A 13,763-nucleotide genomic window follows, 5' to 3' on the forward strand; every position below is an offset into this window, starting at 1 on the left:
GGAATTTCATAGGCAGCAAAATACATGCTTAGTTGTAGAAGACTGACTACCTAGAGCAGCTCAACATTACAATAAACAAAAAAATATTTATACAGAAGAAAATTAATTGCGATCATTTGAAATTTTCTGAGACCTACAACGTACTGGAATGGTGATAAGCCAAGAATAAGGATAGGAGCAGTTAGGTATTCAAATCTCTTTACTTTTAAAGGATTTTATTTTTACACACTTTTACCTTTTTCAACTGGAATAGCTATTGCACTGATAGGTCTGTGTAGTAGCACAGTTCACTCAAAAAAGCAAACGTTTAGCCGCGCAGTGTGCAAGGAATGTAAAAAATGTCTTGTAAAAGGAATTCTGTGCATAAAGTGTCACGTCTAGCTACGTAAAAAGTGTGCAGAAAGGAACCTAATATTCACAAATGATGATTTCTTGTGGTGCTGGCAGGATTGTTTATGTAACTGTTTATGTGACAAAAAAGTTGATCCCCAAAGTGAAGCGAATGCAAAAGAAAATGTTATTCAAATGCTGCAAAAAGAAATTGAATACCTCAAAGAAGACATGTTAGCAGTAAAAAATGAAAATGCCGAGCTTATACATCAAAAAGATGTGGTTACGGGGACTACAAAGCCTGAAACAACGAAAATCTGCTGATGCGTAATAATACAAACTGTGTTTCAAAAAATGATAATGACACGTCCTGTGAAAGCAATGCAATGAAAATAAGAAATATTGCTGCCTAGAGATGAACATGTGGAACTTATTCATGAAGAGAACTGTGACTCAAACTAATCCCAAGAAATGATCGATGCCTCAAGGAAGTACACCATTTGTGGAGGGATACAAATACGAGATCCCTGTGAAATGGGTATTTCACGTCACATGAATTAAAACAAAGTGCAGGCTCAGTAGCCATAAATACTATGCATAAATGGACAAGTGAAATGTTCAAGAACAAAAGAGGAAGACTTTATAGCAACAAAAGTGTAGTTGAAAAGTGTAGTTTTTTAAAAACATTGAGAATTAAAGACAAAACTTCAAAAAAGAAGTGAACAAAAATAACAAACGCATTTTCATCCATGTTGGGATGCAGTGTACAAGGAATGGGGTGAAACTGCATTAGGTGTTCCATAGGACCTTCTGTTCTTGATATATGTGAATGACCTTCTTTCTTATCTGTAACAAGAAGATAAAGTGACACTGTTTGCTGATGATACAAGCATCATTATTAGTCCAGTAAAAGAAGCTCTAATAGAAAATGATACAAATGATGTCTTTGGAAAAACTATTAATTGGTTTTCTGCGAATGGGCTTGTCTGAACTTTGTAAAAACTCAGTAAATCCAATTTTCTGCTGCAAGGAGTACAGTTCCTTCAATAAATATAACACACCAGCAGAAGTCAGTAGCCAGGGTAGAGCATTCTAAGCTTTTGGGTGTACATATATATGAGATGCTTAATTACAAAATTCATATTTTTGGCTCTCCTAAAGCAACTAGGTTCAGCAACTTTTTCAATCAGAATAATTGCCAATTTTGAGGAGATAGAAATTAGTAAGCTGATGTACTTTGTTTAGTTTCACTGTCTGATGCCATATGGAGTAATAATTTGGGGTAACTCAACACGCAGGCAAAAAAATATTCACATAGATACAGGAACCATTGGTATAACATTTGTAAATTGTTGTAACTTTGTTGGAAAAGTATTAGAGCTCCAAGTGCTAATAGAAAGCACTGATGCTCAAATCGTTAAAGGCACTGATAGCTGGGTAAAGCCAAAGATAAGTTCAGCCAAAATTTTTGCAAAGAACCTAACATTTTTCTGAAAGGATAGGCTAAACATAGTTGGCAGTGGTGTGTTTATTGCTGTTAGAAGTTACCTTGTTGTGAAATTGAAGTAGATAGTTCATGTGAGTTAGTATTGGCAGAGGTCATTCTTGGCAACCAGAATAAAATAATAATTGGATCTTTTTACCAACCTCTCAATTCAGATGATACAATTGCTGAAAGGACCAAAGAAAACTTGAGTTTGATTTCAAACACATACCCGACTCATACAGTTATAATTGGTGGTGACTTAAATTTACCCTCAGTATATTGGCAAAAATACCTGTTTAAATCTGGAGGTATGCATGCAACATCATCTGAAATTGGGCTAAAAGCATTCTCTGAAAATTATTTCAAGCAGTTACTTCATGAGCCCAAGCGAATAGTAAATGGTTGTGAAAACACACTTGAACCCTTAGTAACAAATAATCCTGACCTAATAACGGAAATCAAAATGGAGACAGGGGTCAATGAACACAGGTTGTCACAGCAAGACTGAATACTGTAACCCTCAAATCCTCCAAAAATAAATGAAAAGTACACCTATTCAAAAATGCAAATAAAAATTTGCATGATGTTTTCCTGAGAGACAATCTCCACTCCTTCCAAGTTAACACTGTAAGTGTAGACCAGATGTGGTTTGAATTCAAAGAATTGAGAGATTTGTACCAAAATTAATAAACACTGGAGCTACTCCTTCTTGATACACAAAATGGGTCAGAATACTGTTGCAGAAACAAAGAAAAAAACATGCCAAATTCAAACAGACACAAAATTTCAAAGATTAGTGATCTTGTATAGAAGCTAAAAATTTAACACGAACTTAATGCAAGATTCGTATAACAGTTTCCACGACAAAACTTTGTCTCGAAACCTGGCAGAGAATCCAAAGAGGTTCTGGTCATGTGAAGTATGTTAGCGGCAAGAAACAATCAATTTCTTCTCTGCGCGATAGCAATGGAGATACTATCAAAGACAGTGCTGTCGAAGCAGAGTTACTAAACACAGCCTTCTGAAATGATTTCACAAAATGAGACTAAATAAATATTCCAGAATTCGAATCAAGAACAGCTGCCAACATGAGATACGTAGACGTAAATACCCTCAGAGTAGTGAAGCAACTTAAATCACTTAATAAAAGCGAGTCTTCTGGTCCAGACTGTATACCAATTAGAGTATGCTGATGCAATAGCTCCATACTTAGATTAGATAAGATTAGTACTTGTTCCATAGATCATGAATACGACACTTCATAATGACGTGGAATGTGTCAGGTTAATAAAAGGTGTCTATACAAGATATTACATTACACTAAATATTACATGACACTTAATATTTTTATTTTATTTTTTATTTTTTTGAATATTTTTTGTGGTAGTTGGGGAAATTACCCACTTCCTATATCCAAAAATTCATCTAATGAGAAGAAGGAGTTGCCATTAAGAAATTCTTTTAATTTCCTTTTAAATGCTATATGGTTATACTGTCAGACTTTTGATGCTATTAGGTAAGTGCCCAAAGACTTTCGTGGCAGCATAATTTATCGTCTTCTGAGCCAAAGTTAGATTTAACTTTGAGTAGTGAAGATCTTCCTTTCTCCTAGTGTTGTAGCCATGTACACTGCTGTTACTTTTGAATTTGTTTGGATTGTTAATAACAAATTTCATAAGTGAATATATATATTGTGAGGCTACAGTGAAGATCTCTAGTTCTTTAAATAAGTGCCTGCAGGATGATCTTATATCAGCTCCAGCAATTATTCTGATTACACACATTATTCTGATTACACACTTTTGTGCAATGAACACTCTTTTGTGCAATGAACACTCAATGATGAGTTACCCAAGAATATGATGCCATAGGAAAGCAGAGAATGAAAATAGGCATGGTAAGCTAATTTACTTAGATGTATATCGCCAAAATTTGCAATGACCTTAACAGCATAAGTAGCTGAACTCAAACGTTTTAGCTGATCCTCAGTGTGTTTTTTTCCAGTTCAACCCCTCATCAATGCATACACCTAAAATTTTGAATATTCCACCTTAGCTACCAATTTCTGATTGAAGTCTATATTTATTAATGGTGTTATTCCATTTACTGTGTGGAACTGTATATACCATGTTTTGTCAAAGTTTAATGAGAGCTCATTTACAGAGAACCACTTAATGATTTTCTGAAAAACATCGTTTACAATTTCATCAGTTAATTCTTGTCTGTTGGGTGTGATAGCTACACTTGTATCATCAGCAAAAAGTACCAGCCTTGCATCTTCGTGAATATAGAATGGCAAGTCATTAATATATATTAAGAACAGCAAAGGACCAAAGACCGAACCTTGTGGCACCCCATTCTTGATTGTTCCCCAGTTTGAGAAATCAACAGTTTTTTGCATATTTATGTGAACTGCTTATTTCAGCTTTCTGCACTCTTCTAGTTAGGTATGATTTAAACCATTTGAGCACTGTCCGATTCATACCACAGTACTTGAGCTTATCTAGAAGTATTCCATGAATTACACAACAAAAGTCTTTGATAGATCACAAAAAATCCCAACAGGTGACTTCCGGTTACTCAGAGCATTTAATATTTCATTAGTGAAAGTATATATTGCATTTTCCATTGAAAACCAAACTGACATTTTGTTAAAACTTTATTTTTACAAAGGTGTGAAGCTACTCTACAATACATCACTTTTTCAAGAATTTTGGATAAGGCAGTCAGAAGAGAGATTGGGCAGTAGTTGTTGACATCAGACGTATCCCCCTTATCTATGCAGTGGTATAACGATGGCGTCCTTCGGTCTATTTATGGGGGATATCATTAAAACAAAGCAGTTTTTTGTTTTGTTTTGGAAGCTTCTCACTAAACTTCAATCAACAACTTTCTCCTCCTAAAACCAAAATTTTTTGTTGATGCCGACCTCCATAGGGAGAAATGACCACCATGACAAAATAAGGGAAATGAGAGCTCACACAGAAGGATATAGGTGTTTGTTTTTTTCCTGCGCTATATGAGATTGGAATAATAGAGAATTGTGAAGGTGGTTTGGTGAACCCTCTGCCAGGTACTTAAATGTAATTTGCAGAGTATCCATGCTCATGTAGATGTAGACTGCTCAAAAGTATGTGGTTAGAATAATGTGTAGGACTCATAATTGCACATCTTGTAGGCTCCTGTTTGAAAACTCCTCTTACAACAGTTTCACAGTACATTTACTCAGTAATGACATTTGTTCTCAAAAACATGAACCAGTTTAAAAACAACAGTGACATTCATGATTATAATATCAGAAGAAAAGAGATTTACACTGTCCTCTGGTTAACCTACGTTTGACACAGAAATGGGTAAAATATGCAGCTGTACAACTTTTCAATAAAGTACCAGATGAATTAAAATGTCTGACACACAGCACTAATAAATACAAAACTAAATTGAAATCATATCTCCTTGACAACTCCTTCTACACTATAGATGAATTCCTGAATAGGAATAAATAAATCTCTAGGTATTGTTGTTGTCATTGTCTTCAGTCCTGAGATGGTTTGATGCAGCTCTCCATGCTACCGAATCCTGTGCAAGCTTCTTCATCTCCCAGTACCTACTGCGACCTGAATCCTTCTGAATCTGCTTAGTGTATTTGTCTCTTGGTATCCCTCTGCAATTTTGACCCTCCATGCTACCCTCCTATACTAAATTGGTGATCCCTCGCTGTCTCAGAATGTGCCCTACCAACCGATCCTTTCTTCTAGTGAAGTTGTGACACAAGCTTCTCTTCTCCCCAATTCTATTCAATACCTCCTCATTAGTTATGTGATCTACCCATTTAATCTTCAGCATTCTTCTGTAGCACCACATTTCAAAAGCTTCTATTCTCTTCTTGTCCAAACTATTTATCATCCATGTTTCACTTCCATACATGGCTACACTCCATACAAATACTTTCAGATGACTTCCTGACACTTAAATCTATACTCGATGTTAACAAATATCTCTTCTTCAGAAACGTTTTCCTTGCCATTGCCAGTCTACATTTTATATCCTCTCTACTTCGACCATCATCAGTTATTTTGCTCCCCAAATAGCAAAACTCCTTTACTACTTTAAGTGTCTCATTTCCTAATCTAATTCCCTCAGCATCACCCGACTTAATTCGACTACATTCCATTATCCTTGTTTTGTTTTTGTTGATGTTCATCTTATATCCTCCTTTCAAGACACTGTCCATTCCGTTCAACTGCTCTTCCAAGTCCTTTGCTCTCTCTGACAGAATTACAATGTCATCGGCAAACCTCAAAGTTTTTATTTTTTCTCCATGGATTTTAATACCTACTCCAAATTTTTCTTTTGTTTCCTTTATTGCTTGCTCAATATATAGATTGAATAACATCGGGGAGAGGCTACAGCCCTGTCTCACTCCCTTCCCAACCACTGCTTCCCTTTCATGTCCCTCAACTCTTAATAACTGCCATCTGGTTTCTGTACATTGTAAATAGCCTTTCGCTCCTTGTATTTTACCCCTGCCACCTTCATAATTTGAAAGAGAGTATTCCAATCAAAATTCCTCTCTTGTTTTGCCATCTTACTCCTTAAATTCATTTTTTCATTTTAACTAATTACCATTAACAAATGGGAGTGTAATCTGCATTTTCATAAAAGAGAATGGTTGGCCCTCAGTTTTAAAGAATATAGCACCAGATCTAATTTTGTGCTTAGTTTTATATATGTAATTGATTTTCTAATTTATTTTGACTATTTATAGGTAATATCTTTCATTATAGGGTAAAATCAGTATTTTTTCTGTGACTCAAATTCTGTTGTTGACTTACACACAAATATAACTTATGTAATAATGAAGCGGGAAAGCGCCGGCAGACAGGCACATGAACAAAACACACAAACACACACACAGAATTGCTAGCTTTCGCAACCGATGGTTGCTTCTTCAGGAAGGAGAGGGAAAGACGAAAGGATGTAGGTTTTAAGGGAGAGGGTAAGGAGTCATTCCAATCCCGGGAGCGGAAAGACTTCCCTTAGGGGAAAAAAAGGACAGATGTACACTCGTGCGCGCACACACACACACACACACATATCCATCCGCACATACACAGACACAAGCAGACATATTTAAAGGCAAAGAGTGCCTTTAAATATGTCTGCTTGTGTCTGTGTATGTGCGGATGGATATGTGTGTGTGTGTGTGTGTGTGTGTGCGCGCGAGTGTACATCTGTCCTTTTTTTCCCCTAAGGGAAGTCTTTCCGCTCCCGGGATTGGAATGACTCCTTACCCTCTCCCTTAAAACCAACATCCTTTCGTCTTTCCCTCTCCTTTCTGAAGAAGCAACCATCGGTTGCGAAAGCTAGCAATTCTGTGTGTGTGTTTGTGTGTTTTGTTCATGTGCCTGTCTGCCGGCGCTTTCCCGCTTGGTAAGTCTTGGAATCTTTGTTTTTAATATATTTTTCCCATGTGGAAGTTTCTTTCTATTTTATTTATGTAATAATGATAAACATTTGGAAAAAGAATCTTAGGATTCTTGAAGTATTTATTTGGCTCTATTCAAAAACATGTTAGCAAAGCCAGCTCTTAATTAATTCCATAGTCATTACCAGTGTCTTCAAAAGTCTTCTACATTAGCATGACTACCACCAAATTATCAATTAGGATGAATGGGCATAGGCAAAGGGTATATACTAGCAACTCACAATATCCTGTTGCAGAACATGCTCTACAACATGACATTTATAACCTTGGCACCTGTTTCACCACACGCGGCATCTGGATTCTTTCCCCAGATACCAGTTTCTCAGAACTCTTCAGGTGGAAACTAGCACTACAACATGTCCTAGGTTCTCACCTCACACTTGCCCTTAATTTACTCTGCCAGGTTAATTTTGTATCTATGTATATGCCAAGAAGTTTGGTAGAAGTGTACTCAAGCCAGCATTGGATAAGCTGAAGGATATATTTACAGTTTTTTCATAGTTAATAGCTAACTCATTTGCTTCGGACCACATATTGGATAATCTGAGAAAATCTTTACGTTGCTCCTTCAGTTTATTTATGTCCTTCCCTGAATTGATGAAAGTTGTATCACTTGCGTAAAGCACAGATTTGCATGCCATATTGCTTGGCAGGTCATTTATAAATATTATAACCAGTAATGGCCCAAGAACTGATCCTTGGGGAACACCTCTAGTGACTTTCAGTAACTGTGACTTTTGACCGTTGTAGCTTACAGTTTGCCATAACACCTTAGTTTTCCCAGCAGTATTGTGTCGTTTACAGGATAAAATGCTTTGCTTAAGTCCACTAGTGTGGCTTTAGCAGATAATTTGGATTCAAAAAAAGATTGCACAATAGAAACAACATTTTCAACAACATTAATTGTTGATAACTGGGCCCTAAAACCATATTTGTTTTTTGACAAATGCATGTTAATTTGCTTTTGTATACAATATTCGATTATTTTTGAAAAGATAGGTATCAGAGAAATTTGGGTGATAATTATTAGTGCAGGATTTATCACCCCTTTTGTGTAATGGAATTATTACTGTCTTCTTTAGACATTCTGGAAAAATACCACGTTCAAATATCCGGTTTATGAGTGTGCAGAGAGGGAATGATATCAAGTCAATTCTTTTTTTAATCACAAAATTTGAGAGACCATAAATATCTTCTGATCTGGAATCACTTAACTTTGCTACTAATTTAATTACATCACTTATTTCCACATGTCCCCAATTACAGGTTGGCACAATATCAGCAAAGTTTTGTAAAAACTGGTTTATATAAGTAGATTGTGAATTTGATCTTGAACTCTTCTTATGATGGGATGAGGGATTAGGGTTTGCTGCATTGGTAAAAAAGAGGTTAAATTCATCTGGGCTGACATTAACATCAGTTGTAACTTTTACACTTTGACTACCTGTACCTAATTCTGCTTTAACGACCCTCCATGCAGTCTTACACTTATTATAGATGATGAAAGCATGACTCTTTATGCAGTTCCTTCATGAATAAATAATCATGTCTCTGTTGGATGTGGGATAATGATCAACAGCTGATCTGACAACAGAGCTAGTATGGGATACTTTTGTATGTGGAGGCAATCAGATTGTTTTATGGCATTCTTTGTCTTGTTTTCTTTATATTTCAGGTATATCTCTTCATTCAGTTCAAGGTGTACATGATTGTGAGAAACTCATGCAAAAAGGTATCAACAATAGGATAACAGCAGAAACACAAATGAATTATGATTCTTCACGCTCTCATTCAGTCTTTACTATACATGTAGAAATTGTCCCTGTTAATACATCAGAAGTTGATGGAATGCAAATGAAATTTCAAAACATACGAAAGGGAAAGTTAAATTTGGTGGACTTAGCTGGAAGTGAGCGTCAAGGTAAAGCAGGTAAGTGCCAAGTGAGTGGAACTCTATATGTAGAATGTGTGTAGAATGTAGAATGTTGTTTATTCATCCATAATGTACAATTACAAATCAAAGATTTTTGTACTGGAGACATGTCAAATTACTTTTAAAAAAATAAGGTTACAATAATTAACATATTCAAGCAGTCATTTCTGAATTTTTAAACATGAACAATTTAACAAGAACATATATAACACTTATGGTCATTTTGCAGCCTGCAATACAATTTACACAATATATTAACAATTTATTATACAATACATAACCTTTATTGTTTCTTTTCTTTTCAAATTGCCAAACTGTTGTGCAAGAATTCTTCACTTGAATAATAACATTTATATAACACTTATGGTCCTTTTGCAGCTTGCAATACAATTTACACAATATATTAGCAATTTCTTATACAATAGATAACCTATATTGTTTCTTTTCTTTTCAAATTGACAAACTGTCCTGCAAGAATTCTTCAATTGAATAATAACATTTTTTCTTCCAGTGTATTAAATAGCAATCTTTTTAGTGGGTCGATCTCCATATTTAACAGATTTGTCTAATTTATTTTTTTGTAAATTTTTAATCCCATGTACAATGGTGTTTGAACATGAAGTTTTAAATTATGAGACGGAAATTTGAAACTGGGTCTGCAACAAGTACTGCAATTGTGGCTGAAATGAAAATTGTCAAGAGAGTTTTGATTTTTATATATGAAAACAAAAATTTTGTAGATGTACAGAGATCGAATGATTGGTGTTTTTAATTTTTTAAATAATGGGCAACATGATGTTTTTTTCGCACTAAACAGTTGTTTCTTATGATTGTTTTTTTTTAAAGTGCAAGTAATCTTGGGCTGTTCATGGATTTTTCCCAGAAAATTATTCCATATCGAATTATAGTCTCAAAGTAGCTGTAGTAGACTATCTTCCTGGTGTCTGAGTGTGTGGAACCAGACAAGACATTCATCATATAAGCTACGCTGTTTAGTTTGTTTCTTAAGAAGTCAATATGTCAGCATGTGCCTTCCAATTTAAATTTTTGTCAATATTTAGACCTAGAAATTTTACATTACTTGCAGTCAATTCCTGATAACCATGCACTATTTTTATGAGAGATGCTGACGATGTTTTAGCACAGAACTGCAGATATTATTTTTTTGTGGCACTTGTGTTTTAATCCATTGTGCTGAAACCATAATTCTAGGTTTCCAATTATATTTTCCACAGTATCATGAATTTGTTCTAAATTGTCATTTTCTATTAGAACTGAGGTGTCATAAGTGAATATAACAGAGTGAACATCAATGCTTAAAGGTAGATCATTTCTTAACAGTTGAAAAAGCTAAGGTCTTAATATTGAGCCCTGTGGGACCTCTGTACAAATCTTTTTCCAATCCAAGAATGACTTTTTTTCCATTTGAATTTAGAATGACGCTCTATTTTATTTCTGAAAAATAAGATTTGAACCACTGTAGTGCCCTTCCACAGACCCATATCTTTCTAACTTGTGCAGAAGTAGTAAGTGATTGACATAGCTAAAGGCTTTGGTCAAATCACAAAAAATGCCTGTGGCCTTTTCACCCTTGTCTGAAGCAGAGCTTATCTTTTCAGTGAATTCCCTGATAGCATTTATTGTATTTTTCCCCTTTTGAAACCCAAATTGATTTTTAGCTATAATATTGTTTTCTACAAGAAAGTTTTCAGCCCCTTCTGTCACCTTAGCAAAAACTGTCAGCAGGGAGACAGGGGAGTAGTTTCCCATGTCATCTGCTGAGCCTTCTTGAACAATTGTCTTATTTCAGCATTTTTTAACACATCTGGGAAATATCCTTCCTCAAATGACTGATTAATAATTTTAAATTATGGTTGAGAAATGCTATTATAAAGAGTGTTGACTACAGTGGTTGGAACTTCATCCCACCCAGCTAATTTCTTGTTTTTCAAAGACACTATAGCATCTTCTACATCTTTTAGGATAATTCTTTTGAATATTTTCAGGCCTGCATTTTGTTTTATATTTTCAAAGTTGACACCTACCTTGTTCTCATGGGCTGTGATATCTACTTCTGATTTTGCCACACTTATGAAAAAATCATTGAAACAGTTAGACATTTGAAAAGGATCTATAATTATATAATTTTAAATTTAATTTTGACAATTTCTTTGCACTTGTTCTTTACTCCCAATGCAGATTTAATGACACCAGAAACTGCCTTTGATTTGTTTTCATGTTTACTAATACACATGTTGTTAGGCAGTTTTTTTTGCTGTCTGAACGACTTTTTTGAATTTATTCTTATATCCCTTTACATACTCCACAAAGTCAGCATTCTTGTTACGTTTTACTCATTGTGAAGCAGTCCTTTCCTGCCACTAGAAACTTTTATTCCTGGTGTAATCTAGTTTATTTTATTTGCCACTCTTTGTCACTAGGCTTAAGGGGGAAAGTTTCATTGAAAACATCTAGGAAACAGTTTATGAATGTTTTGAAATTTACAGTGTCATGATTATTATTTAATACATTTCTATTTAAGTCTGTCACAATTACAGTTTTTTTCTTTCTGTCTTTCTGAAGCCTTTCTAATAAACATTGAAATTGGGATGAAAATAATTTTGTTACAGCACTTCCAGGAATTCTGCACAGAGATACAATTACAGTATTTAAATAAATTGGCTCCACAGAACAACTTTCAAAATCACCTTCCTCATTCAAACAGTCGAACTCAACTCTCTCTTTAAAATTTATTGAGTCATTTTGAAGGCTGCAGCTTCCCCCATAAGATCTGCTACCTCTACAAAAACTACTTGCAAATGTAAAAAGTTCAATTTTGTTTAGAATCCCTATACTGTCTTTTGTCAGCCAATGTTCATTTAAACATACAATATTTAAATTTGAACATTCTGAAAGTAAAACTTGAACATCAACAACTTTAGAATAACTTTGGTTACAAAAATCTGAGGCTATGCAATTTTATTCCAATGCATTAGAAAATGTTTGTTGCTGTTTTGAATGCTTTTAAGTAAATCATTTGTCAGAATATAGCTTTTTTTTAATTTTCAGTTGATTCTTTTGTTTTAACACCCCTTCCTCCACACTTTGTCAGTTTCCCTGAGTTTTGGTGATTTTGCAAACGCCCAAAAACATTTTACTCAGAGTCATTGAATCTAGCCTATTTAGATGAACACCATCTATACCCAGGCATTTGTTACTTATAAATTTGTTTGGGTTCATAAATACCACACCACGCTTTTCACACTGATCACTAATTCCATCATTTATCTTATCTATTTAAGAGTCACTCACTGATGTCCTGTGCAAAATACCATTTATTACCAGTCTTGATCTAATATACAAGGATTTGTCAGTACGAATCAAGTTTCAACATTCACTAATGATTTTGGCCTCACTGCTCTGTTGAACACAGTTTGTCCCAACATGCATGAATATGCCCTTTAAATTTGATTTCACTTTGACATTGTTTTGGTTAGAAGCAATGTTTTTTTTAAAATGGATGTTTAGTTGGTCCAGCCTAATGCTAAAATTGTGTTAAATTCTGATTAATATTATTGTAGTGACAGTGAGTATCTGGTCACCTGTGCTAAAAGTAAAACATTAACTAAAAAATCTGAAACATGCATTGATTGATACCTATATTATGTACTATATTTGTAAAAATAGTCCATGAAAAATAATCATGCACTGGGATGTTGTGGGATTCAATTAAATCTTCCACTGCAGCATTTGTTATGGAGGACTGGATTTGGTTAGATGTAGGCAGCTTTTCATTCCAATATATACATAATGATCAGATCCTCCAAACAGATGTGCTAATGTACTATCCAGAGAAATGGATCTCATGATTGTAGAATAAGAAAAAAATTTAAAACATTGATGATAGGCACAACAAAAAGACATTTGAGCTTTTGGCCAAAAGGTCTTCTTCTAAAGTAAAAAACACACGCAAGCACATCTCGCACATACGTGACAGCAGTTGTGCTTAATTTGAGAAGCAGTCCATTGCTAATAGGGATAAGGAGGAGGCTGGGTGGGGAGGCATAGCAGGGTAGGGGTGGGGCACAGTGTAGTGGTGCTTGTGGAAGCATGCAGGGACGTAGTGGTGAAAGGATAGAGCTGATAGATGTAGGGGGTAAGTTTAGGTGGAAGGCGAAGGGGAGTAGAAATGTAGATGAGTAGAGGAGGGTAGAAAGACTAGCTGGTGTGGTGGTGGAATAGAAGACCGTGTAGGCTGGAATGGGTACTGGGAAGAGGGTAGGTAGATGGAGGCAGTGACTAGCAAAGCTTCAGGGCAGGGGGTTTACAGGAACATAAGATATATTGTAAGAAGAGTTTTCATCTGAGCAATTCAGAAAAATGATGGTCCAACTCTCTTCTGGCCATCTACATCTACATCTATACACTGCAAACCACTGTGAGGTGCATGGCAGAGAGTATGTCCCATTGTACCAGTTATTAGGGTTTCTTCCTGATCCTTCCACGTATGTTGTGGAAGATTGTTT

General features: G+C 35.2%; 1 protein-coding gene across 5 annotated transcripts in view; it reads left to right on the forward strand.

The window, feature by feature from the left end:
• Positions 1-13,763, forward strand: part of LOC126365817 (osmotic avoidance abnormal protein 3-like) — a 333,344-nt gene that overhangs the window by 61,800 nt on the left and 257,781 nt on the right. For all 5 annotated transcript variants that reach the window (XM_050008409.1, XM_050008410.1, XM_050008411.1 and 2 more), the window contains one exon: positions 8,980-9,234. In XM_050008409.1, coding sequence (XP_049864366.1) covers positions 8,980-9,234 — 255 coding nt within the window. The remainder of the gene's footprint in view (positions 1-8,979; positions 9,235-13,763) is intronic.

Source organism: Schistocerca gregaria, chromosome 4 (genome assembly GCF_023897955.1).
Source record: "Schistocerca gregaria isolate iqSchGreg1 chromosome 4, iqSchGreg1.2, whole genome shotgun sequence".
Lineage (NCBI taxonomy): Eukaryota > Metazoa > Arthropoda > Insecta > Orthoptera > Acrididae > Schistocerca > Schistocerca gregaria.